Source organism: Anopheles cruzii, chromosome 2 (assembly GCF_943734635.1).
Source record: "Anopheles cruzii chromosome 2, idAnoCruzAS_RS32_06, whole genome shotgun sequence".
NCBI lineage: Eukaryota > Metazoa > Arthropoda > Insecta > Diptera > Culicidae > Anopheles > Anopheles cruzii.
In genome coordinates, this window is record NC_069144.1 from 22,442,306 (window position 1) to 22,469,553 (window position 27,248).

At 45.1% G+C, this 27,248-nt stretch overlaps 1 protein-coding gene across 1 annotated transcript in view; it reads left to right on the forward strand.

Moving 5' to 3' along the window:
• Positions 1-468: 468 nt before the first annotated feature.
• The window catches only part of LOC128267652 (uncharacterized), a 57,925-nt gene continuing 31,145 nt past the window's right edge, over positions 469-27,248 (forward strand). The window contains exons 1-4 of the mRNA XM_053004538.1: positions 469-1,033; positions 7,917-8,526; positions 23,491-23,593; positions 24,721-24,940. Of these exons, the coding sequence (XP_052860498.1) occupies positions 469-1,033; positions 7,917-8,526; positions 23,491-23,593; positions 24,721-24,940 (1,498 nt within the window). The remainder of the gene's footprint in view (positions 1,034-7,916; positions 8,527-23,490; positions 23,594-24,720; positions 24,941-27,248) is intronic.

Here is a 27,248-nt window from a genome sequence, read left to right on the forward strand (position 1 = left end):
TCTGCAACCTAGCACAACGTTCCACACCAAACCGCAGGGGTCTGTAAACGTAAAAGGCTCTCATGTGCAACACACATCCGTTAAAGATACAGTACGATACAAGGGGCTTACAAAAAAAAGAATCGCCAACTATTTAATGAGCTTAGTTTTGGTAAGAGTGCGACGAATGTAAACTTTATTAATTGCTTTGTGCTCTTTTCTGTATTCCACAGGACAATGCGCTACGTACTGGACACTTCCGTTGGCAGTCAAGTGTTGCCGCTGACGGATTAAATTCGGTACTCGAATACTATGGGCGGCGTGTCGCCCAAGGACATGATGACGATTACACGTTCGCCAGAGGCCGTCGTGCACAGATCCAAGCGAAAGCGTCTGTTACAGTGATTCGCATCTCGCCGCACCTCTCTCTAACGAACATTAGCGTCATTAGCACGTCAGCGTGAATGTGGCGCCCTCCAGCAATCCGCCATGATGTATCGATGCTGTTTAATTGCACTAATGATAGCGCACTGTGTGTCATCGGCGGATCCGGTGGCGCGCCGGGCCCGCCAGCTGAGAACGGGCCCAGGCGGCGTGGACGAACAGGACCTCCGAAACGGGAGCCACACTGAGGGCCCTGGGCCCATCGGGTCCGCCGGAAGTCGGGCGCTCGAGCTGGGCGATTTCGTGACCGACGAGCGACGGGGCGTCATCAGCGAGTCCGCCATCCAGCCGCTGATCGAGCAGGACATCTACGATGACGATGACGATGAGTCCGGGTCGCCGGACGACGATGAAGATGACGGGCGTGCGGTGACGGTGGAAGACCTCGGCGCCGGTGGTGCTGGTGGTGGCCCCGGAAATGTCATTATTCGCGATGTCCTCCGGGTGGGAGTGGCGCTTCCGGGCAAACTGACATCGCCGCCAGCGCCAGCGGACTCACTGGAGGCGCTGGTGGAAAAATCAATCGCAACGACCTCGAGGTCGAAACCGCACGCCAGCTCGCAGCACCACCGGCCGGAGCTGGGCCAACCGCAAACCCGGCGCACAGCAGGTAATTGTGTTGCGCCATTAATAATTCAAAGAATTGTCGCCGAGGGGTTCTTTTTTTCGCGCGGCTCGGCTCAGGAGCCTCTCGCAATCGCTTCCGCTGACCGGAAGATAAGACGAAGCGCAGGAAATTAGATAAAACTCGAATACTAATCACGTCGTGCGAGCGTTCAACGCGTCACATTGAAACATCAGCACGAGATTCGTTTTGAAGCTTGAAGGAAGGGTGTTTTAGATTCGGCCACGATTCAAAGCAACCGACTAATGAGGCTTGTCAAGTGGAGGACTTTCTCCTTCTAACTTTCTTCCGGTTCAAACTAAACGTGTGCAATCGGAATTGTAAAGCTTCCCGAAATGATTAAGGAAAATCTTCTTAAAGTATACTCTCCACATTATAATTTCGTAGAGTACGTGGTGTGATCAAAAGATTTTGCGACATTTGAATTTTCGCGGACTACGTACATCCGATTTTCGATTTTTTTTGTGGCGTGTGGGGTTGCTACACATTTCAGTGACTTATGGTGAAAAGTTCGGCCAGTTTTAATAAGCAGTCACTTTTTGACAGCTATTTCGCTTGGACAAGATTTGGCTTTGGGGGAGAGAAAGAAGAAAAAAATACAAAAGTTGGTCATTAGGCTGGTCGGAAATTTGGTTGTATTTTTCGTTGTTGTATTAGGATGCAAGCACTAATCAGTGCTGCAATCGTATCGAAACGCTGTTCGATTCAAATCAGCACTAGATAATTCTTGATCAAGTACTTGATCTTGTGCGTCGAAAATTATCTACTTGTTGATCTCTGTTGTTTGCTAGACGGACTGCCTCGCTTTGCTCTTGATTGAGAAGCACGAAGTCGAGCCATACCAACGTGGCGCTCTCCACGGGCAATTTCTTGTTCTTCTTCAGTCGCTTCATTCGCAATGGTTCTTATCCTTAATGCATTATGGCTTTATCGGGAAAAATTCAACCGTCTTGGTCGCGGCATTGGGGACCGCGACGAACGGACCGGGCCGTTTTTATTCATGTCTGTGGTTACTGGGATCAATTGTCGCGGGTCCAAATGATGGGGATCAGTTATCGATTATTCCATGTCAAATGCGTTTTTGTTATACCACGTTTTATAGTGACTTCACGGGAACGCGATCAAACGAGATAAAAAGTACCCTATGTTCGTCTCCTGATTTTAAGCCTTTTTCTGAAATGATGACGAAACTGCATTTCCGAGCCAACAAAACGAACGACAAACTCTTGTCATCTCTCTTGCGAACTGATCGCAAAAGCAAACTACAAAATCCCAAAGGGGCAAAATCGAGCGTAAAGCGCCAAAAGAATACTTGGCAAACAAGGTAATCTCATTGCACTGTGAAGTGCGCTATTTATTTGGATCAATTCCATTCGGAGTCCTTTCGAAATCCTTTCGCAGCTGTTTTCAACGCTGGCTGGTGTCGTGCCGTGAAAGAGGTGAGCTCAGCAAGAGGAAGGAAATAGACAAACACTAGGAACAAACAGCTCGTACGAGGCGGTGCACGTTGAGCTTAACAAAACTGCCAGACACCGGAGCCTTCCTTCCTTCCGGAGGATACCGGGACGGCATCACGGGCTAAGCATTTTGCCGATTTCAGCTGAACCAATCGCTCGGCACTGAACCGTGAGAGAGCACAATTGTAATTATTATTTATGAAGACTAGAACGAATGTGTTCGGAAGGACTCATCCGTACTCATACCCGAACTCCTTTCCGTTCCGCACTCCTTTTCTCCTTTCAAATATCTTTTATCCAGTGCTGAGCTGGCAAAAGTATTGCCCGAAACTTATCGATACGTTCAGGACCTTTCTTTCAATTGGATTCTTTGTTCCCTCTCGAATTCGAAATGCCTTTCGTTCGCCTGGAGTTTGAATATAAATTAATTTTCAAACAATTACTGACAAACACCGGCAAACGTGACTCTTTGGCGTTGTGAGTTGCAAATCGTTCACTTTTTCTTCTCTATTCTTGTCAACTGCAAGTTGTACACTTGACCGCCTGATTTATTGGCAATATCAGCATCTTAACGAGATGCTTGCTTTCTTCTAGTGCCACTCGTGTGCCGTAGCACGAAACGGACGAACGAAGCAAATGAGCGATACCGAATGCAGCATGATAAATCACTTTCTTTCGGCAGAACGTCTCTTTCCCGTCCGGAGGAATGAACGAAACAAGATTAATTGTTTATGCTTACCGATGATGACAGTCTGATGTCACCGAAAATTATTACAAAATTGAATTTAACTTTTTGCGATCGTTTCGCACTGACATTGCATGGTGACCAGGGCATGGCAGGGGTTATATGATTATTTTTTTTGCGTAATGCAATTTAATACAAATTGCTCGGAACAAACAACTGGTCAGAATTCCGTTTGAGGCAATGACCCGTAGCCCATGCGTGGAATTCGGCAAGTTTGCATATATTTTTGATATGCCCAAAATTGTCTACTCAAAACAGTTTGTTGGATATTACCAGTTATCAGCCAAAATGTTTTAGAAAACCACAACTCATTGGTTGGTTAAAAAAACTAGCAGCAGCTGGTAGCAGCAAGTAAGTTTGTGCTAGTTTTTAAGAGATTTGCCATACATTTCCTACCAAGCGTCAGGAGCTGGATGCTTTCAAAAGACTCCCAAATAACCGACCCCATTTATCTTGACGTACGAAAAGTTTATTGATTAATATTTAATAGCTGCCTAAAAGGGGATCCAGCAGCCTAATGGCAAACGGTGATCGAATTTGCCATGCCAAAGTTGTTCCAAAAATATTATCCCCAAAAAGAATTTACAATTAAGCTTAAAGAGGTTTAAAGAGAGTTTCACAATCGATTTCTAAACGGTGAATCACACTTTCGCGGTCAATGAAAACAGTTTAACTGCTTCGGACGATACAGCAGTGATTGATTGAGCGTAGAAGTTGATTGCATCTGCATTGACTATTTGATTGCATTCAATTGAAACTTCCCACATAGTTCATTCATCGGTTTTCATGTTGCGTGGTTCGTTTTCATAAACACTTACCACTGCTATTGTTCGTAACAATAAAAATACTCTACGTGCATCTACGCAACAGTGTTTCAATTATGTACGGCAAGCAATAAAAATGCTGCCTTGTTGCAGTAAAACGCTGTTTTCCAGCGCAGGAACCGCGAAAGGATCGCATTATTTATGGAGTATTTAACTCGGGACAGAAAGGGAAACAGCAAAGTATAAATGAACAGAACGAGCGTGAAAAAGGCGGTGAAAGTAAGTGCAAAGGATCCTAGGCGCTGAATATCAGAACGGCATCCCTCATCTTCAACCATTGTTGATAGCCCCGTCGGTGTAATGATGCAAATTACTCTATTTCTATGGCAGAAATTATTCAAAAGGTGCACGGTGCAAAATGCTCACAAAAAACATGCAGTAGTCCTGCGGGCGTGCAGCGTCACGCCACGTGGCGTAAAGCGAGTTGCGTCAGCACCGGTGTATTCGGCCGAGCTGAACCGCTGCGCTGATGGCCGAGCGATGTTCGTGGATAAAGTGGACTTTCAGAGCCGCAAGCATGTTGCCCGCTGTTTCAAATGCAATTATTTCGCTCAAATCAAATTACTCAGGCAGCAATGCGGCTCTCGCCACCAGCTATTTTGGCGTACAACCACCCGACCGACTGGCCAGTTCCGGGTAATGTTTGCCGATTGACTTTATCATGCGAAAGCCTCCTTCAAATTAACAACCTAATGAGCCATCGCCACCAGCACACACACACACCGGCATCTATCATGGCACACCGGTCATTATTATTAAATGATCCGGCCCCGGTAAAAAGCGGTCAGCATAACGATCGATCGAGATCGCCGAAGAAGCGTTAGTGGCCAACGGCACAAATTAATTGATTAATTTCAAACGCAGCTGCCATACATCAGTAATGAAACGTCATACAATAATGAAAACTGATGACATGCGTTCGGCCAAAAAGGCACAAATTTTGCTCAGTTTTATGCAGAAATATGCTCCCGTAATGTTTTTAAAATTGATTAAGAATAATTCATTGGTTCTGACATTATTTTTGGGTTATTTTTATACCTATTGCGATGCTACAAATATTCAACTCGTACAAGCGAGGCCGCATTCTCGGAAGCGCCCCGAAACCCTTTAAGATTCGTTCGGAAGATCAATTCAGGCCAGCATCGTTACCGTTCTTTTCTGGCCACATATTTTCCCCGGCATGCAGCAGGGAAAGCTGTGTTTGATCTTTCCGCCCTCGGGCACACGGTAATGGCTTCGCAAACGAATTCCTTTAAATTTACAATTCACCAGAAATCGAATCGCGTTCGGCGCTCGTGGTGCGTATCTCGCATCAAACGTGATTCCGAGTACCTAAATAGGGGAAAGCTCGCCCCGCACAGATCGCACGCAACGTCACCGCCCACAGTTCCGTTCCTTCGCCAGTCCAATGCTCTGGTTTTGGAAATTGAAGTTGACTCAATATCAACAGCACTTTACAGCGCGCAGAACAACCTCTTTTCACCCGACGGGTTGCCAAGCGCCAAGCGGCTTCAGCCCGTCCTGTCCGTCGGATTGCGACACACACAGGACATGCAGACAAGGAAAACATCGGCAACAGTACGGCATTATGCTCAGCCCTATTCGAGCCATCCTTGTTCGGCACTCGCCGCCAATTTCCACGCCGGCTACGCGAGGCAAATTTTGATTGGATTACACACAACTCGGTGTCGCGCTCGCACACACACATACACACACACACATGCGCGCTCCTGCTCGGGCGTTTGTAAATTTGTATTCCGTGCGATTCCGAGTTCCGTAGGTGGGAAGAATTGTAAAATGACGATGGAAAAATGACGATTTTCTTTGTACGAGCAGCAGCAAAACTTTTCCGGGGTGATGCTGACGACGTTGCGCCAACATAGAGTCCCCGGGGCGTGCCAGGCAGCCGACTCTTCCTCGTGGGTATCCAGCGGTGGGAAACCCACCGAGGGAACTATCTGAAGGACCCTAGGAGCAAGCCAAACATCAGGCGACAATCGCTGACAGTGTATAAAACAGTCTCTCGCTCGGTGGTGATCGAGTCGGCTAACCTCTTTCGAATGTCACCGAATTGAATTTGAAATCCATGCGGAACCTTCACCCGGGGTTCGCTACATCGGTGCCAAGTAAGGTGGCTACAAACATATTCAAAAGCACTAGGTTGATTGACTTCAAACATGTCTTTCGATGTCGTTTCAATGGGTGTTTGATACAGACGCAGTTCGGAGGTCTACTCTAGTCTTGAGAGGGGCGAAAATGATCTCCAAATTGCACATAATATTGGAAAGTAGGATAGCATAGCAGAAATAAAAAAACTGTTGTGAAATTTGTGTACTGTAAGCATTGCTCAAGCGTATCATAAACAATAATAAATTCGAAAACGATGAATAAAACGATGAACAATAAAACATAAAAATTTAAAAAATTTAAAACGGAAAGCAAAGCAAGGAAATACATAAAAGGGAAAAAAATATTGAGAATTTTAACCGCTGAGTTGAATTTTTCGAACCTTTTTCAGTAACATGCCCTAAGACTTTGCTTCGATTTGCAAACAAATACATCCAGTTGCAGCACAGTGATCGATATTTTGTATAAACCGGGATAAAGTTCGAACCGAAGCAACGTTTATCGGTGGAACAAAATGGTTCTCAGACATCGAAAGACGACGTCGAAGACAAAAACGAAACAGACGAATACATTGGAGAACCGAAAAAAATAATGTTGACCAATCGCCGTGTCACCATTAGAAAAGTTGCTGAAGAAGAACCTGAGCATATCGATTTGCTCGTGCCATTCGAGTTCTACGAACGAGATGTGCATAAGCCGGGTTGCCGCAAAATTGCTCCTAAAATGGTTCAAATTTTTGACCACACGCTAATGAGGCCGCAAGTTCTTTGAGAATTGGAAAAAAACGTTGGCACAAGTCTAACATGTCTCAGAGCGATTACTTTGAAGAGGAAAAAATAGATACCCCCCCCCGCTTACCCCCGCTGATAGAGCAGTCGGTAACGCTCTTCGCTGTCAGCGCAGCTGGCCGTGGTTCGAATCCCGGGATCGGTTGTAACTCAACCGGCCATGGTTTCGATTCCCGATACCGGCGTGACAGGGGGTTGGCGCGGGGCTAACAATCCCGCCCGTAAAAATTAAATGTTAAATGTTACAGAGAGCATCAGAGATTAACATTGTCTCTGGTGCAGGCCAAGACTGCTCAGCGGTTGTAGCGCAAAGAAGAAGAAGAAGAAGAAGGAAAAAATAGATACTCCAGATCAAGTGAATAGTTTAAAAAAACACACACAAAGTTGCGACACTTTTTGAACAACCCTTGTACTTTAGCTTAAACAAATGCCCAAAATACCCCGAACCATGCTACACAATAAGAGCTTTAAAATCTTAATAGCTTTAGTATTTTATTCAAACAGCACAATTACATTATCTTGTACCATTAACATGCTTTTGGTTGATCTTAGAATTGACAGTAAACAGTGTGAAGCTACCTAGTTATGTCATCTTGGTTCAAATTTCGAAAAAGAATCATTGTTTGCAACAAAGTACCCGACGGAGCAAGTTTTAAAGAACTGCATTGTAGTATGCCAATGCTCCTATTTTGGCTCATAACTTTTCTAAAGAATTGAGCAATATTTTCGGTAACAGTACCGCCTGAGTGGACCGCAATATCAATTTCATACAAAGAAAGTGGTGGTAAATAATAAAGTCGTCTGCTCGTCGTTTGTGGTTTCTTTCTATGTTTGCTCAAGGTTTTTTTATGGGAACAAACCAAATACCTTAACGGCAAGTTTACGTTGTCTGATGCACTCAATTGTTTTCCATTCCCCTCTACCTAGACGAAAGCTTCCAGTCGTCGTCATCATCGTTAGAACTAACCGCTAACCCGGCCAGTGATGGCATCTTCTTGTCTACGACGGATTTGGGTGGACTTACCACAGCCGGGGAGGGCGTGCCGGCCGGCATAGCGAACGTGAATCTATCACTTGCAACCCAACGAACCATCCGAAGGCCATCCAACGGTGCGCAGGCCGTCGCATTGATCCAGAATTTGGCCGATGTCAGCACACCGCCCCTGGCCGAGCTGGACCTGCAGGCGTACAACGAATCTCCCGAGCTGACACCGAACCGTGCTCAAGGCCACCAGCAACCAGCATCGGAAGCGTCCAGCAGCAGTAGTAGTAGTAGTGATAGTGACACTAATCCCAGCGGCTCAGTCCTGAATCTTGGTGCTGCGGGTGGGTCGGCTACAACGGCGACAGTAATGGCGGGTGCGGGGCCACAACGACAACGGACGATCAATTCGATGAACCTTAATCCGACCACGCCGGCCATGGTGGTGAAACCGGTCGGCGAGCACCGGAAGCTGCTGAAGAGCACCGGCCCCATCCTGAACTACGTATTCGACCACCATCCACCGTACTACAAGTCGAACTACTACAACGCTAGGTAAGTAGCACTGTATTTGGAGATAATCAATGACTGCGGCCGAACCCTTTTCGGTTGGCCAATGTTTTCAATCGATCAGCGGAAAATTGAAAAATGCAGGCAATTTCCCAGGCCAGGTCCCAGGTTTTCATGGATTCAGCCTTCACAAAACTCAAACAGTGACGTGTTTTTATGTTATTTAAAAGATTTTTTTTCTACATTTGAAATGTCAATACCTCGGTTCGAATTGGCGCACTTTTGATGCTCTACCACCCCAGTTGCCACCTGAATTTATGCTACCGGCTACCAAATGCGATCGAAAGCCGTCGTACACCCAGGCGGCCATTGCCATTAAGATCTCCAGGCACGTATCACTGGCGCAAAACAATTTCATCAAACACTCACTTAATGCAGTACCAGTACCAGGAACTTCTTGGCCCAGAGTCCAGCCATTCAGCCGCGGGCTCGATGGCCACCGGGGCTCCGGTGCGCTTGCCAGGTAGAACTTTTCGTGCATCATCTTGCTTAAAGTATGTAAAATTAGGCCAATTTCGCTCCGGTGGACAACACCGCACCGAGCCGCTCCGGGCGGGTGGAAAATGCACCGGAAAATCCTAAGGAAACGACGTTCTTTTCACCGTAACCACCGGTAGCCGTCGCAGTGTATGGATATTGAGGCCACTAACGTAGATGTCGCCCCAAGCCCACCCACTAATGGGTTCTACGTGATGCCGTTACCAAGCAAAACAGGGTTCCTTCCATCGGTGTTTGCTGCACGGCACGGTTCGATGCAGCTAAAAAGGCAGAAAAAGACGTGGAGTAGTATAAGTGGCAGTTCATTATGCTAGCCAGCTCCGGCTTTACTTCGTAGGTGTGTTGAGAAAATTCTGGAAGTTCTCTGGAAGTAGTTCTAAACTTGTGCCGCGATTCCCAAGCTGACACTTTGAAGGTCAACTTTTGTGCGGGTAGGTAACAGATAGGTAGGTAAGTTAGAGAAGAACGCAATTCTTCAATGAAATTTGGGAGTTGTATTATGAAAACTAATTTACGGGACTTCAATTGAAAGTGTGAAAACTTCAATCTTGAAATACGTTGTCATCATCTGAACTTCTGAAACCTACAAAAAGCTCCAATTCCTTGAACGGAGCCCACGAGAGGCCCAGAAACCCGCTGTCCGCTGATCGTGAAGGTACAAAAAGTCCGTTCGCTAACGTTGATCATGAGCATTTAAATTCGAACAGATACAGATTGGCGTCATTTGCTGCACTCAAAAAGTATCCTCTTCCGGCCTAAACATAGCCGAGAGTGCAGCATCAGTGTGTTTTCTGTCCCACATTACGCCGCCACCTATACGGCACCATTATTCCGCAGTTTCGTATCGTTTCGCGTATCATTTCGTCATTTCGGATCCGGCCTTTCTTTGCCGCCGGTGACGATCGTTTCGCTGTTTCCGGGTTGCCGCATCCTGCTATGCTTTCGCGCAGCGCGTTCCCGGGGCCGGTACGTTGCACAATTTTAAGCCCATTAATCTTACTGCTCAGGCGTTGATGATGATGCAAAAAACAGGGCCGCCTTCGGAGCCTGAGCAGCGAGTCCATTTCCGATCGAGCCCCGGCCGAGTTCATTTGGCGCCCTCTTGAGCGCGGTGTGATGGCGAACCCACGACGACGACGACGACGGGCTGACTTTTCGATGTCGCACACCCACCAATCGGGGACGACCGGGCGCTTCGGGCGCTTAACAGTGTCTAACTTTCACCCGGCCCCGGAGACGACAGACGACTCAATCCGGGCGTGCCGTGTGCACGGCGCAATTCAATCAGAGAGCGTTGCAGATAGAAAATTATGATGCAACCGGGAAAAAAGCCGGGTCCGGGAAAAAAGGCGCTCTTCGATGGCGAGGAGGGCGCTTTTTATGGCGCATCAAAACCGGTGTCACTTCCTGGTACTTCTCGTCACACGAAAAACGTCACTCCGATGACGGCGGCGGCGGCGACGACGATGGCGACGACGACGAGATGACATTGATAAATCGGCACAGGGTGTAGTAATACACAGCGGCCCTCCAGGATGGGTTCGGGTCGCCATGTACAAGCAACCGCCACGTGCAGAACCCCGCTTAATAGGTGCCACCAAAGTATGAGAGTGTATCTTTCGTGCTCCATCATCTGCATTTGTCGCCTAGTTGCGTTGTTCGACCGGGGACGCACACACACACACAAACGGACCGGCCCTTGTTCCGGTTCTAGCCGGTAGATTGCATCAAACTTTGCGTCTAGTCATGCATCATGCTATCGTGCATCGTCATCATGCACCGCCAGCCAACCAAGGGCCACGTCGCTTTCGTGCCACTTTTTTGACGTGCTCGAGTCGTGCTTCGAAAGCCGGCGATCATTGTGTCTTGCTTGCTACACGTCCGCTATCTTTTCGATCAGGCCCGGGCAGATTTGCTGCACAACAAAGTCAGTCGAGCTAATCGATTATCGATGCCAGTCCATCACGGCCACCACCTGTGAGTGTATCTCATAAGCCACCCGGAGATCGCATGGAACGGCAGTAAACGAGGCATTGTTCTGTGGATTGATTAAAATCCGTTGTCACGTTTCAACGGAAAGCTGCATTAGAGCACGACTTGATAGCTGCCCCACAAAAAGGCTTTGCTGTTACAAAGTATTTAATTCGCTCGATTTTTAGGCACCTTTTGCGATCTGAAAAATAAAACGAATCAGATACCCTAATCAAGAGGGTGGAAGATCAAAAGCTTTCTGACGACAATGGCATGAGATTCTGAGCATTACGAAATCGTCGAAAATCGATTTTTAGCTAAAATTTCTTTGACTCTTAGTTACTTGAACAGTTGCATTTTATTTGATGGGAATATGCTTCGGGCCACTTGAGTGCGATATACGCTCTTGGAGTCTATGTTTTATTAGTTACGTCTACCGTGGTGGTGAAATGAATGTAATGAATGTGCATTTTGAAGCATATTTCATGCTTCCTTATGAATCTTATTGGCTAAATTTCTTACTATCATCTTTAAGTTTTGTCCAATTTTAGACATTAGTAATTAATTTGGATTCCATTTTACAATTCGTTCACTTTAAATCCTATTTCTATATGTTTAATCAGCACCAAATTACCAACATCAAATTAAATTATTAATCGAATCTGCAACAAATTCGCTGCAGCGCCTGTTTCAACAGGTCAGTATTTGTCCAAGGTTTGATTGCTGGTCCAAAAAGCCTCTACATCCGCCACCAAGGACCACGACAGAGTGTGACCGGTCACGGAAGGAAGCATAAGTCTCTGCCAGATGTTTGATGAATGTGCTTGACCGAAACGTGTAATCTGTTTTTTTTTGCAAAATCACTCCCCCGGAAAAAGAACCGAAGCATGTCCGACACTTTGTTCATACTTTTTGTCGTTACTTCGGCCCGGAACGATTGTTACGCACTTTTTGTGCGACCACTAGAAAGATGATGCACCATACCGGATTTTCCCGGACGATCCAGTGCCCGATCTAGTGAGGGATGGGCACTCCGTCGTACGCTACCGGGTTCCGGTATGGTCCTGTTCCAGGAGCAACTGTCCACCGTGGGTACAACTATTGCCCAAGTGTCAATTGCGTTATTTGGATGGTTTATTTGGCCTTACTGCACCCAAAGGAAATGTTGGTGCGTAACTTTTTCACGGCTGGCCACGGCATGTAGGAATGAATGTGCGCTCCCAGCGCTGTGCCATCACGACATGACATGCAAAACCAATTTCGTGAGTATGTAAACAGTGAATGAATAAATTAAACGCCTTTGCCTTCCTTTTTGCGGAACGGTACGGTCCTTCCGAGGGCATCCAACCATCAGACCGTGCGATGCTTGAAACGCATAAAAATGCACCATAGATAGAAAGAGAGAGAAAGAATACATCACACTTACGTGCATGGTTGCAACACTGGGCTCGAAATGGTTTATTTTACTTTTTTTTTTGTGTCGACCGCCTGACATTGGCCCGAACGTCGTGATGAATCTGCTGTGTTCGCCCGCAAAAGATAATTGCATTCGATGCATAAACATTTACGTTGTCGCTGTTATTTATGAATAATTATATTCAATGGCGATGGCGTGAGACGAGCTAAAGTCACCACTAAAGTCACCACTTCGGGCCACCTTAATTTGATTTTTTTATTAGCTCCTTCTTCGGAAGCGGATAATTCGATTTTGCCATTTTCGTACTTATTTCGTTCACCACACACACACACACACACACAGCTTTATCGGGTTTCCCGGGCCGTTGCAACTGCTGGTGGAAAATAAACGCTGCGCGCGTGGTGGCCTCAGATAAGCTGAAAGAAAACGTGTGCCAAGCAGCGTAGTGATCGAACAGGCAGATCCGTTTCCAATCCATTCTTCCGCAAAACCCGTTGACAATAACCGCTAGCGAAATTCATACAAATTATACACTCAAACTGTATCAGTCAGCGACAGTAATAGCATCAAGGATCGAAAATTGAATCGAAAACCGAACTCGCGGCTCTTTTATTGGTTGGTGGCGGTAATTGGCTTATCAAAAGGGCCCGTGCGCCTGGTACGATGCAGCGAAGGGCGATACCGAGAGTATAAAATTCAGCAAAGAACGATCGGAATAATAAAAAGCGGCACAATTAGCTTCCTTTCCGTGAGACACCGTTTGCGTGAATGCGAAGAGACACAGGCGCATGGACTGCTAGCCTGCAGAAGTCGTTAGCATCAGAGAGTCAATAACATTAGCTTTTCCCTTACGACGCTGTGTCCGACCGAGCAGTAAAATCAATTATAAAACGGGACCTCACCGGGCACGGTTTAATTCTGCTTACTTCGACGTTCCATACTACGCCATGGGGTTCCTTTTAAATCGCTCTATCGTTCCGGCATGATAACATTGTCACCCATTTACTGAACCATTTTTACAAACAACCATGCGCCTCCATCGGAACCCAGTTAGACATGAAATAATTTGAATCTAATACATAACCCTTATTGTAAGCCACGAAATGTTTGCCTGAATGTCCTGACGAATAATCTTCATCAAATTCGATGAACATCTTAAAAATAATCTGCAATTTTGCAAGTTCAAAGCAATGCCAAACGTGGATAGTTCATCGCACTGGCCGGGACTGATATTATCTGAAAGATCCCTCTTTTGGCAAGTCTTATTTTTATCTAGAAAAACTTATAAAAGGAACTGCAGCCAAACTTGCGTTCGTAATCACACCAACTATCAACTGCCAGTCGGTCGGTGGCATCTCGCCAGCTTTTGATTCGATTTTTGCTCCTTTTCAAGCCTTTTCAAAACAGCGGAAGGTGGTAAAATAAGATAAAATAGAACGGGGCATGTTCGAAACTTGTTTTTTTTTGTTTTTTCTTCTCTACCACCATTTATATCGCAGGCCGTTGGCAACGTTGCTCGCCAAAGTGTGGTCCTTTACGTTACCATGGTTCTTCTTTTTGTACCATATCAAGAGTCATCCAGAATATCTCGTTTCTCGACAAGACCGGCCAGAAAACGAAGTGGCGAACATGTTTGCTATGTTTATCTTCCACCCAACCGTGGCTGGACAGACATGAAGTAAAAGAAGGAGTATCCATTTTTAAAATCGGTTGCCGTTGGACAGTTACTACAAAGTGAGAAATGTTCCGGGTTTTTCTTTCACCATCGCCAATGCCGAGCAAGCCTGTGTTAAATGCATGTGGAATAAATGGAGCAGCTGCTAGACGTGTAGTGCTTGGATCGGAATTCCTTGATCATGCGGGACGCAATAAGATTGAACAAATCTTTCTTTGATAGATTTTTTGATAACACGCGAAAACCAATATGTCTGGGTCTGGAACGAGCCTTGCTTGTTGAGGTCGTAGTGGCATTGCAGTGGTTCTTTGTGTCTTCCTTGGCGTACACTTTTGGGATCTTCTGAATGATTGATTATACTTCTCTTGGAATGTGCACGTCTAGCACTATTCGGAAAAGTTTGTTACAATCAAGAATTAGAATTCGATATTGGCAGGCAACTAGCCACGATTGACGGCTTTTTTAATAACTCTGAAGTAAATATACTAACAGAGACCTGCTTTATTACTTGCAAATAATAATGACCAAAAAGCATTGATATTGTGTTTTATTCCTCTAGCTAACTTTCATCAATTTTCCATCTTCCATTTCAATATTTCTTTTGAATATTCAATGATTTGAGCTTGCTTTGTTCAACAAAATGAACGTAAATAAACAACCAACTGCTGTGCTTTTCGAAGAATTTCCAAAAACTTTTAGATTAAGGACTCAAACTTCCTCAAACAGCCAACATAATCACGACCGCGTCACGGCCGTGTTTCGTAGTACGTCAAACCTGCCGCTAGCATCATCTGCTCTTTTACTGCGTTTAACGGCTCGTTGCGTTTGGTTTGTTTGAATTTTTCCACCGAAAACCAAACACAAATATTTTAGACCTTGTTGTACTAAACAAACAAAATCAAACCAAGCAACCAGGCGAACATAAAGGCACCCGGAAGCGGGCACCGGAAACGAAACAGACCACACCGTTCCGTACCGGCATGATACCTGCCGCCGGAGCTGCCTACCTGTTTTTTTTTTTTCGTTTTGCGGTGGGTTAAACTTTTTGCTTAGTAATTCCGAAAATAATATCATCTAACACCAAGCCCCAGGTAAGTGATGGTACGACGGGAGCGAACGTACCTGCGTTCGCCGTGGGCACAAATCAGCCCCACAAATCCGCCGCGTCTTATGGACCACTTCCGGTAGGCGGCTCGTGGTTATCAACTCGAAAGCAACATCACCATTAATGGAGCGTTGTCAGCAATGTCGCTAACGAAACGGTACAAACAAACATAATACCCCAGGCGTAACGGCAAACATCGGCGAAGCCGGTGGCACCAAAAAATCGAAGCCTTTCGGGCCGGCATATATTTTTGTCTAGTTTGGTGGTTACAAATTAAAATGTTTATCTTGTTTTAACGCTACAACTGAAGAGGTTTACAAATATGTTTACAACCATGGAAGTGTTGGCAAGCTGTTTTGTTAGTCTGAATTGTTTATGTTGAATGACAAATGAGCTCAATGGATTCTTGAGAGTACTCTTCACTTTAGGATTTAAATGCTCTTTTAAATACTAATGACAACAGGTTTTACTTAGTGTTTGCTAAACTAATCCATACAAAGGGAAAAATAAAAATGACAATTTATTCATGTTTTGTGCCACTTACACTTAGCAAAGAATCTTTTTTTTGTATTTCAGTAACCAAATTAAACTTAAAAAAATAGCTGGAATATTACTTAAAAAATTCAAAACGTCAAGCAGGCTTTAAAAAATTGGTAAATCATGTTAATTTGCAAATATTTATCGTGTTAGCCACCCTGAAAATAGTCTATTTGGATCAGAAAACGAGCCACGGACGATACTAAAACAAGAGTGCTACTTCACTCAAAGCTTAACTTTCTATCTCACTGCCGACCATTCCACGGTGAGTTCAATATTTGCTTGCTTTCTCCATAAAAATATCGCAATAATCACCAAACTAAAAGTTTATTGCATCTTGCATGGTCGAAATCTGATGCCATCAGCGCCGTTATTGTGGGCCATAAAAGACCCACAGAGCTTAAATTAGTTTACGACTTTTATGGCATTTGTAGAAACTCGATTGGCAATGGCTAATTATCTGGACGAGATGTGTTTATCGCAGAGCTACCGAGTGGGTTCCCAGAATGTTCCGAACCAACTCCGGAGCTCGGAGGCAATTATTGTGAAATTTTCCAATTCCAAACTTCCGGAAGTTCTACATCGCCAAACCCAAACAGATTAATTGCTACACATCGTGCCACGCTCACGGGGGCTTTATGGTAAACTTTTGCGACTGGAACGTTACTCAAATGCCAGCGTTACTTCATTGGTCGTTTTTAGGCGAGTCCATTACGCGCTCCCCGCAAGTGTGTGCCAACGCAATACCGTTTTGCAAACACACAAACAAGCAGCGTTTGGCGAACAAATTTGTTCCGCTTCAATATTCATACGCCCACAATGCGACTGTGTTGCAATGCAGGGGATCCTGGGCCCGGCGGCAATATCATTAAACTTTCATAAATCGCCAACCTTAACGCCACTTAAGATGCACATTTAGAGGCACTGTAATTCATTTGCTACTTTGGCTGCATGCTGCCGCCGCCGGTCTGCGGCCTGCGCCTGTTGCTCTCCTGCCGAAGCTCACCTGGAGGCTGCAGCTGCATCCCGAATGCACTGCACCGCATACGACACCGTCGTCGTCCTACTTTTATTGGTCAACATTTGGTTCCTCGTAGCAGGGGCCACGTTGGCGCTTACATTACAGAGCCCGGCTAGCCAGCAGCCAACAAATAATGAATGGGGCCCCGTTGAACGACTCCGGAGCCTATCGCTTGACAATGGGTCTCGACTGGGCAAACTATTTGCTATTTGAAATTATAATTTCTCGAACTAGCTGTGGTGTGGGCCCTAGGGTCCTTCGGCTAGGCGGTCTACGTCGGCGAAAGTGGTGCACTCACGTTACTGCCGTAAGTTCTGAGGCTTCTTGAAAGCGGTTTTTACACACGCAGAAGCTAACAATGTATTGCGGCAGGTTCCTATCAGCGCAGTTCAGCCCGAAGGCGGTACACTGGTGCCCATTCAGGCCACCTACATAAAAGGAGCCCAGTGCGGCAGCGTATCGCCAGAGCGTATCGTAACTGCCCGCTTGCTTGTGGCTTGGCGTACCTCGGAGCGAGTATTATAATAAGTCTCCGCAGCATCAAGACTGTTGCAGAATTAAAATTACATTTTTGAGCTCGATCCATGGCCCAGGGCGGGCCAATCGCACCCAATAGCGCCCAATAGCGCTCGTGCGACATTAGCGACAATCGGAACCAAATTGGTCCGAACGTCCAATGAAATTTATTTATTTATTTATTTGTTTATATAAGTCAACGGGCAGCTTAGCCTAATTGACAAAAAAGACTTAACCTATCACTTAAACTAGCACTAACCAAACTGGCGAAACGCAACGACGAAGCTGGTAACCGATATTTGTGCAAGACACCGGAGACAATAACGAGGACGAAACATTTACCAAGAAGACATGAAAGCAAACACATCACGACACTGATCGAGGGACATATTAACATCGAGAAGCGACGAGTAGTTGTTGTAAGTACGACACAGAGAAAGCAATGGATCATTATGCCCCGATAGGGAAGACCGCGCGTCAACTCTAAGTTCCAGGTTGGGTCGTCGTCTCAAGCATCGGAAAGGGACAGACAAATTTATACGAGACAGGAGTGTTGGCGAGTCAATACGAAAAGTCAAAATCTTAAAAGCAAACAGAGCCTGTGCTGACCGTCTCCTATGCTCGAGTGAACGTAGCCCGAGTAGAAGGCAGCGCGTTTTGTATGGTGGAAGTCGATCCGCAGCATACCAACCAAGTCTACGGACAGCGATCCTCGTAAACTTGCGTTGTATGGCTTCAATACGATCAATCCAGCACCGAAAGTGCGGATGCCAAACAACACAAGCATACTCAAGGATCGACCGAACGAGACAACAATACAAAGCTTTAAGACACATAACGTCACGGAACTCAGAAGACATACGAATAATAAAACCAAGCATTCTGTACGCACGCTTGATGATGTCCTCAAAGTGCAAGTTAAGCCTCAGCTTCGCGTCCAGTGTTACACCTAAATCACGGATAACATCTACACGCGGAACAACAGACGAGCCAATGCGATACATAAACATGACAGGGGACTTTTTCCTAGAGAAAGTGAGAACATTGCACTTATCGACATTCAATGACATTTTATTGCAATCACACCAATGAACAAAACGTTCAAGTAATGATTGCAAATAAACACAATCAGACGGGATACAGACAGGTAGAAACAATTTCAGGTCGTCAGCAAACATTAAGTAGCACTCAGAAGGAAGCCGAAGAGTCAGGTCATTGACGAACAGTAAAAACAATAGCGGACCCAAATTGCTTCCTTGGGGAACGCCAGAGACGTTGGTGAAAACAGAGGACAAGGTCTGACTAACCCTAACACGAATGACACGATTACACAGGTAAGACACAATCCATCTCACGAGCAAGGGACAGACACCTAGTTTAGCCAATTTGGCGGATAGTAACCGATGCGAAACTCTGTCAAAAGCTGCCTTGAAATCCGTATAAATTGTGTCAACCTGCAGACCTTTGTCAAAGCTAGAGTAGCAACCATTCAAGAAGGTGAGAAGGTTTGTCGAGGTAGATCTGCGCGGGACAAAGCCATGCTGCTGGTCAGAGATGTAAGGCTTAGAGCAGAACTGCAGGTGCCTTGTAACAACTATTTCAAAGAGCTTACTGCAAGCGTTAAGAATCGAAATGCCACGATAGTTTTCAATACATTCCTTACTGCCCTTCTTGTGGATGGGAAGCATCCAAGATTCCTTCCACAAGGACGGAAATCGAGCAGAGGACAAGGACCCTGAGAACAGAATCCTCAGTGGAACAGCTAGCGCTGAACCACACTCCTTGAGAACGGCAGAAGGAATGTTGTCCGGGCCCGGGATATAAGATAGTTTTAACTGGTCAATAGCTTCGAGTATAACAGACTTTGAGATAGTTGGTAAAGGCACGTCAATAAGATCGGCCGGTACAAATGACAGGGCTTCGAACATTTCAGAGTCAGAAACAACAGAGTTGTCAAAATTGCACGAAAACGTAGACGCAAAGGCTTCACACTTATCACGTGCAGACGTAAAAAAACGATTACCACAACACATAGACACTGGGAGACGGTTACACTTACGCTTAGTGTTCACGAAGCTCCAGAAGGACCTAGGGTTGACAATCAACGAAGCCTGAACTCTCCTAACGTACTTATAATAAAGACGCCTGTTTAAGTTTTTATAAAGCGAACTAGCACGAAGAAAACAGATCCTATTATAACAAGAGCGGTTGCGCTGGAACCGTTTTAATTGACGACATTTAAGCTTGCGTAATCGCCTTAATAATCCATTTGACCACCGCGGTCCACAACGCGGACGCAACATCGGCACTGAGTCACTAAACAAACTGCAGAGTTTATCGCTAAATAGCTTCACGTTACTATCGATGTCATCAGCACACAGAAAACATTTCCAATCGACAGCCGAGATGCAGGATGATAGTTGTGCAAAGTCGGCACGACGAAAATCAAAGCGAGACTGCCATGGCTCATGCCATGGCAGGAAATATGCCAGGGAAGGCCTCGTGAGCCTCCACCGTCGCGCGGCAAATGGGCATTAAATTTATTTTATGACTTTTGATAAAACCAAACCCGTGGGTGCTAACTACAACACGGCCACCTTTCCCATCCGACGCTGAACCGCAAACCCATGCAACCTTCCCGAGCACTGCCGCCAAACGGCGACAGCCTTTTAATCGTGATCCGTGGACCAGATGGCCGATTCGGGGATCCGGGAGCTGGGTGGCAGCCACTAGCATAAAACTATAGGTAAATTATTTGCCCAACACTCACACTCACACACACGCACGGACATACTCCTGTTAGGGGTTGCTGACTTTAAGCCACCGGAAAGTTTTGTCATTTATTCGCTCGAGCGTTTCGCAACGTGTTGCGGATCAGTTTTGCGCTCTCGTACCGTGTCACGTGGCAGCCCGCGAGGATGGTGGTGGTGGGGATGAAACGGGGCAGGACATCATCCAGCACCGGAGAGGCCTATGCGCTGCGGCACTCCGGCAAACGGTTTGCCGTCTGGCGGCAAACATTTGCGCGCCGTGGTGGTATTTTTGGAAAGTTTTTTGAAACCCGAGTTTCTTTGTGTGTATGTGTGTGTGTGCCAGGATGTGTGTTTGAAAACCACGATGAGCGTTGTAGTGTTGTCTTTGTTCGATTTTTTTCCTGTGCCCCATAACCTACCCCTGAAAGCCACCGGAACACCCGTTTGAAACTTTCTATATTTGTTTAATGAACTTGAAGCCCCTTGACGTGACTTTTTCGGTACGAGTTCCCCGCACTGTTGGTGTGCTAAATGCACTAGCCACTTGGTGGCGCTTGGGAAAGTTTTAAAATAAATGTGTGTTCATTGCAATTGAGTTGCTGAACTTGCAGCGCTCCCGGCGCTTATTCCTTTCAACGGCTCAACAACAGTTTAAATTATCACACAAAGCATTCTCTTTTTTATGTATTACTAGGGGAACAGGAGTGACTGGTAGGTGGCACCAGTGACTGGCATGCATTGTTGTGTGCAATTTTTTATGTAGAACTTGTACACGAATCATGCACTGAAAAATTGCTTTAAAATATTTGACCCGCACTAATATTAAAAAATTGCCAAAAATATTCTTTGGCCGTATCATGCAATATTATTACACAATTTTTCCAAGCAAGCTTCGCAATCAAGATTACATACAACATTGCACACAACATTGTGTACAAGTTTTGGAAACCAAATGTTGCGTGCAATATTGCATGCAAGTCACTGGTGCTACCAGTCGTTCCTGTTCCCCTAGTCTAATTTCGGATTTTGCGGATTTTTTAATTGCTCGTATTTTCGGAAGTATTTTTTTTCCTATCACTGGTGCTGTTGGAAAACAACCCGAATTATGCTGAATTTTATGTTACATTTGTATGGGAGTGTTACAATTTCACGCGTTTTGGTATTATGTTTGGTTCAGTAGTTTTGAAGAAAAAGCGATACAAACAGGCAGACAAACATTCATTTTTATATATAGATGTTGGTTTAAGTTTGATTGAATCCCTGATGAACTGTCCTGGTTTAATGATGGTCTCGATACGCCAAGAAACCCATGGAATACACATGGAAAACAAATTATTTAAAATTCACGTAGCAGATGAAAACACAATGTTCACTCCATTTACAAACGGATTGATACGGTGACTACAACATACCATCAATTAAAATGTTGTTGCGGCCGATAAACAGGTTTTGCGTCATTAAATATTATCTGTGCTTAGCGCTTCATTGAGTTGACTTTAATGGCTATTAAAGTCGCATTGGAAAAAAGTACCAGCAACTTAATAAACATAACAATCGGCCTGCAGCTTAATATTGTGTTTAATTTAATGCGCGGAATATTTCCCTAAATTATGTAGCACATAAATCTTTTCATTTTCAACAAAACGAATGTATCATTCGCATTTGAATTAGCTTGGGCAAACCAAGTTGATGAAACCGCAGTTTCGACGCATTTCAATTACCTCCACATGATGCTGTTAAGAGTGTCGATAATTAAATAACAATCACTCCCTAAGTGGTGCGGTTAAAAAAACGAACCGAGGCGACTATAAAAATCTCTCGTTTGAACGTCATCTATCATCGAGATCGGGGCGTAAAAAATGCTTCGAAAGAACCGGCACCAGATCCGGAGCCGACCCGAGTGAGGCAGAACAATAATACAGGGGCAAAAAACAACGCCAACGATTATCCTGGCGCCCTACCGAGCAACAACGGGCAGCATAACACACAGCATGATTTAGTATGGCAAATATTTCAACCGTTTCCGTATCCGTAAGTTAAAGAACGCAAAAAGAGGAAAAAAACGAACAGAATTTCAATTCCTATTCTCTTGTTCTATCTCAAAACCGTATCCACTCCGGTGCGGTGGTGGAGCGGTGAGTTGCATTTTTTAGACACCACGCGTCCTCTTCAATTTGAATCATGTTCCACGCCCCGGAGACCCTTTGGGGTCCCGTGGGCTTCACGCAGCACGGTGCCACTGTAGGGCGCCTTCTATTGAAATGTAAATGTCCAAATAAAACAACCCTTGTGTTAATGAAAAACTGCACCACATAAATATACAAACCCGGCTTTCGCATGATCCCCATACACCCGGCGAAGGGGATTTCGTACCCGTGATTTGGTTTTGGCTCCGCAGCACCAGAGAACTGGCCAAACGCGAGCTAAAAAAATCTTCGCTTTTTTCTGCTTGATGTGTAATCGAATTATTCACTTCCTCATTCCTGTGCAGATGTGTTGAGCTTTATACGAAGATAATCAGAAACACTAAACTAGATTTTCCCAACAGAGCAGTTCGCTTAGTTGTAGCTTTTTTTGTTCGGTTTTGAAATAAAGGCTCATCAACTGGGATAAACACAAATAGAAATGGAAACTTGGCTTTCATTCATTTCTAGTAATTAACCCATCAAATAACTTAAAGCCACATCACTAACATCATAGCACTTACGGAAAGAAGCTTAAAGTTTTCGCTTTTTTACATCTATGAACAATAATAAAGCAATTTTTATATATTTTAATTTTTGAAATGAAAAATGTCCTAAGGTCAGGAGTCTTAGAGAAACTGGAAAAACCCTACGAAGTACAATAGGATTAGAACAATTAATTGCAACTACCTGAACGTTCACGTTACTGACGACAACAATCGCGGCATAGCATACGAACATGTAGCACTAAACATTGAAAACCTACGTAAAAATCGTAAAATTTAGCTATATATTTTTATACACGAACTTACGTAGCATTATGCTCATGTACCGGACAGCTGTACCTGATTGTACCTCCAGTGGCTAGTATTTCATAAAATATTTTGTTTTGTTGACATAAACATTGCTTCGCTAGCCACGGTAAGTTAAGAACATAATACACCGATGGGATCATCGAAATACTTGACCGTAAAATATGCTTTTCTGACTTCACATACCAAGATCATTTTCTCACCTAAACCTTAAACCTTAACCCTTGATTCAAGCAGATTAAACGATGAGAAAATACCAGTTTGATTCCCGGCCGGGCCAACCGGTACAAGCGGAATAGTTTTTCAAACGGCTACCCCCACGGAGTGGGAGTTATCCTTCATTTATCCTCGTTACCTTCTGCGAAGGACAAAAACCCTATCTCTCTCTTTCTATCTGTTTCGCTATGTATTTCTTCTTATCGTACATTATACTCCTTTTTGATCCTTTTTTCCATCCACAGGTACGGGCCCCACTTCGAAACCGATAACGTCACCAACATCACGGTGCAGAACGGTGATACACTTTTTCTAAGCTGTAGGATTAGTTTACTGCAGGATAAAACGGTAAGTCGAACTCCGGCGACGACGGGTTGCAGGGCCTTGCAGGCGACAGTGGTGCCTGCTTCGGAATAGTTTGATTTATCCGTACGATTGCAATCTCAGCTTTCTCGTTCGAAGCTGCCGAAGCGTCCAAAGACCTACGCACTATGGGCTTTTACGGTGGCACTATGTGCTCGCGATGAGTTGTACGACTTTGAGCTTCGAAAAAATGCAATCCTATTATTTGTCCTCTTTATTGATTTTGAGTGGCGGGACTTTTAAAATTTGCCATACGCTTAAACGCTACTCGAACTACACGGCAATAGTTTTGTTAACTTTCCATTCACTTTTCTAGTATGTAACTGCAACTGCACTGCTCAAAGCTGACAGACAAAGGCGAGAACCTGTAGGAAGCGACAAATGATAAAGTTTTGAAGATTTATAAAGACAGTACATTCATCATGCAATCTTTTTATGAACAAAAAAAATGGTCGCATTGTCTACATCGCTACTTGTACACGGTTTATTTTACAGTAGCAGTGTAGCTCTATTTTCGTACAATAAATGAGGGAATGGAAAAACAGTAAGAAAATTTTCTTTTGAAACACATTCCTTGTTGCGCGAGAAAGTGAACCAAAAACTTTCGCAAAAAGCACTTTTTGTTCGCCCGTGTTTCTGCGAGGCGAATAAGAAACCGTGTACCGTGCTTCGTATCGCGTCGTTTGCTTCGAATTGAAAATAGCACCCGTCAGTGGTGCAGCTCGTGCCGCATACGACAAAGAAAAACTAAATATTGAAATCCACCCTACCGTTGTAGTGGGCGTAGTGTCCCTGTGGGCCCGTTGCACGGTGCACCCGTGCAAGTGTTTCCCGAGAGGCATGAGGTCGGTGCCAAAGTTTTACAATAAGTCAAACTTTTGCATTCCCACCGCACACCGTTACACCGTTGCCCGTTGCTTTTGGACGGCATGGTGGTGGCGCAAGGAATTTATTGCCTCCCACCGGCCCACCGGCGGTCGCTGCTGCTGCTGGTGATGGTGGTGGTGGTGGGTGGAATTCAATTTGTTGGAACACGATTGAGTTTCTTTCTCTTTTTCTTCCCCCTAAAACTCATGCTCCATTTTTTCCATCCGCGCGCTTTCTCCCGGCAGGTGTCCTGGGTCCGACGGAAAAGTGGCGATACGGCCTTACAGCTGCTCACCGTCGGCCGGCAGACGTATTCGGGCGACTCCCGGTATCAGATCGAGTTCCAGTACCCGAACAACTGGCGACTGAAAATATCGCAGGCTAACAAAAATGACGAGGGAGTCTACGAGTGCCAGATATCGACGCATCCGCCAAAAGTTATTATTTACTATCTGCACGTCAACGGTAAGTGCGAACTGTGGTACCGCAAGCTAACCTCAAATGGCCCCCGGTGGTAGAGTGTGACGGTTGCTGGGATAGGTCAGTGTCGGTGTCTTCTTCGAGGGAGCCTCTTCGCTGCCGCAGTTGATGAAGTTACTATTGGGACCGCATAACAATGCACGGCCAAAAATGCCATCTATCATGGGGTTCAGTAAAAGAAGGTTTATGAACTTCTGGGCGAGGTCAATTATGGAGGAGTCGTCCACTCAACTCAAAGACAGGCTCATCGACTCACCATGATGTGCATGATTTGCACTCAACAATGTTCGTTTTGAAACACAAACCGACTACGGATATTAACATCGGCCTTTCTAGTATTGTTTGCCCTTGGTACATTCATTGCTTTGGCAACACTTTTCAAACTGCTGTAAATATTTCAACAGATCAACGGCCTGTGGAACTTAATTCCCGGAAATTCCGGCCGACTACATTATTCCGAAAAATAAAGCTCATAATTACGGCTGAAACTCTGACGGCAAGATACATATTTGGAGTGAAAGTTGCCGCTTCAAGATGTCCAACCAAAGAGCACAATACTTTTATTATCACAGAAAGGAGCTCCAACGAGCGCATCTGAGGGAACTCTCCAAGAGAAGCACATAATCCATAAAAATATTAAATTAATTCCTATGTTATGCTGCATTCCGCTGGACCGCAGGGTTAACGTGCGGTGAAACGTGTCACGAATTGAATTGCTGATATTAATTCACGAAGCAGCACGACCATTCCATTGCGACATCCACCAATACCGCGTTCCAACAGCAAGCAGCAAGCTGCAAATGCAACGAACTTAACAAACCGCACCTTGTCTTGTACTCTTTGCGACTGAAACAACACGATTCATTTCCGTTCCTGTTTTCTTACAAATCCCACCGACCGACACCACTGCACGCTTCCGTTTCTGAAGTATCGCGGGTTAATTAATACTCTACAGTAGTCCCCGAAGGACCTTGCTGCTCTGCCCGCCGCCCGCTCGGTGTACGTATGTTGCTTACATTTGCATCGGAGAAGTCACGTGCACTACAACGAAACATGATTCACTGGAAGCCCCGGCCCTTCCGGTACCGTGGGAGTGTTGATCAAATGGAATTACTCCTTAACGAGAGAAACCGTTGGTCTTTAGTTCGTCCCTCTGAACAGGAGTGCGAGATTGTAAAACAGAACACAAGATTAAATTGCGTGCCAAAAGCGGCAGTTGTGATTTATATTTTTATACTCAGCATTTGTTATCATAATGTCTCATCTTTTATGTTGAAATACATTAAATGACTTTTTTTTAATACTTACTTTTATTTATTGGGCTATTTGAAATGTATTCTCATTAACTGGTGTACGCTGTCACCGTCCGTTCTTTGGGCTGAGACGACAAGGATTCTTTGAACCTAATCCACAATCTTAAATCTTAAGATCAAGTTTCGGCGGAGCCGTGTGTGCCTAGCGAAGAATTTAATATTTTTGTGCCTGAGCTTTATTTGATTTTTGCTTCTTTTTTTTCGGGCCTAACAAGTTTAAGACCACACTGCATCATCGGTGTTGGGCGACATTTTATTACGACTTTTACTGCCACCGTCTTGATTCGTTTTCGCCATTCGAAGGACTCATGCGGCTCACGCGGAGATAAGACGAGCGTTAATTTTATTTGCCAACCTTCCACGAAAATGAAACACATGCCAGACCGTGTGACCGTGAGGCTGACACTGAACCGAAACGATGCCCTTGTTCCAATCGTTCGCCCTCAACCATAGCGGGATAGCGAGATCTCTATGTGTCTTTAATTCGGGTCTACTGATTAGAGGGCAAACACAATGAAGGTCTTTACTCATATATAGTAGGAAATCTTACTTTTCAGCGTGCTTCGGAAATCCATTCGAAACCGAATTTTCCAATGATTTATTACCATTATTTGAAAACAGCGGTACAGTATCAAATGGCGAACGGCGTGATATTCCTTCCAATCAGAACCATATTAGGTCCCGATGGTTTTGTGCGATAGGGTCCTGCTGGTGTGATAAAGATATTATGTGACACATTATTAGGAACCATTGTCGGGGAATTTACTGGCGCCTGCTAAAAGTCGCCCGCAGCCGTCCGTTCGCTGCGGGAAACAAATTATACTCCGGTTGAAGTTTGCAGAACGCGCTGGCCGGCACAATGCGTTTGCAATCAGAACGGGTCCAGGAGGAGGTTTGGTCACCTTACACATCCTGCCCGGTGTTGGTTGTAAATTGACAACACCATGCTCTCTAACCAGTGAAGTACAGTGGGCTCCACA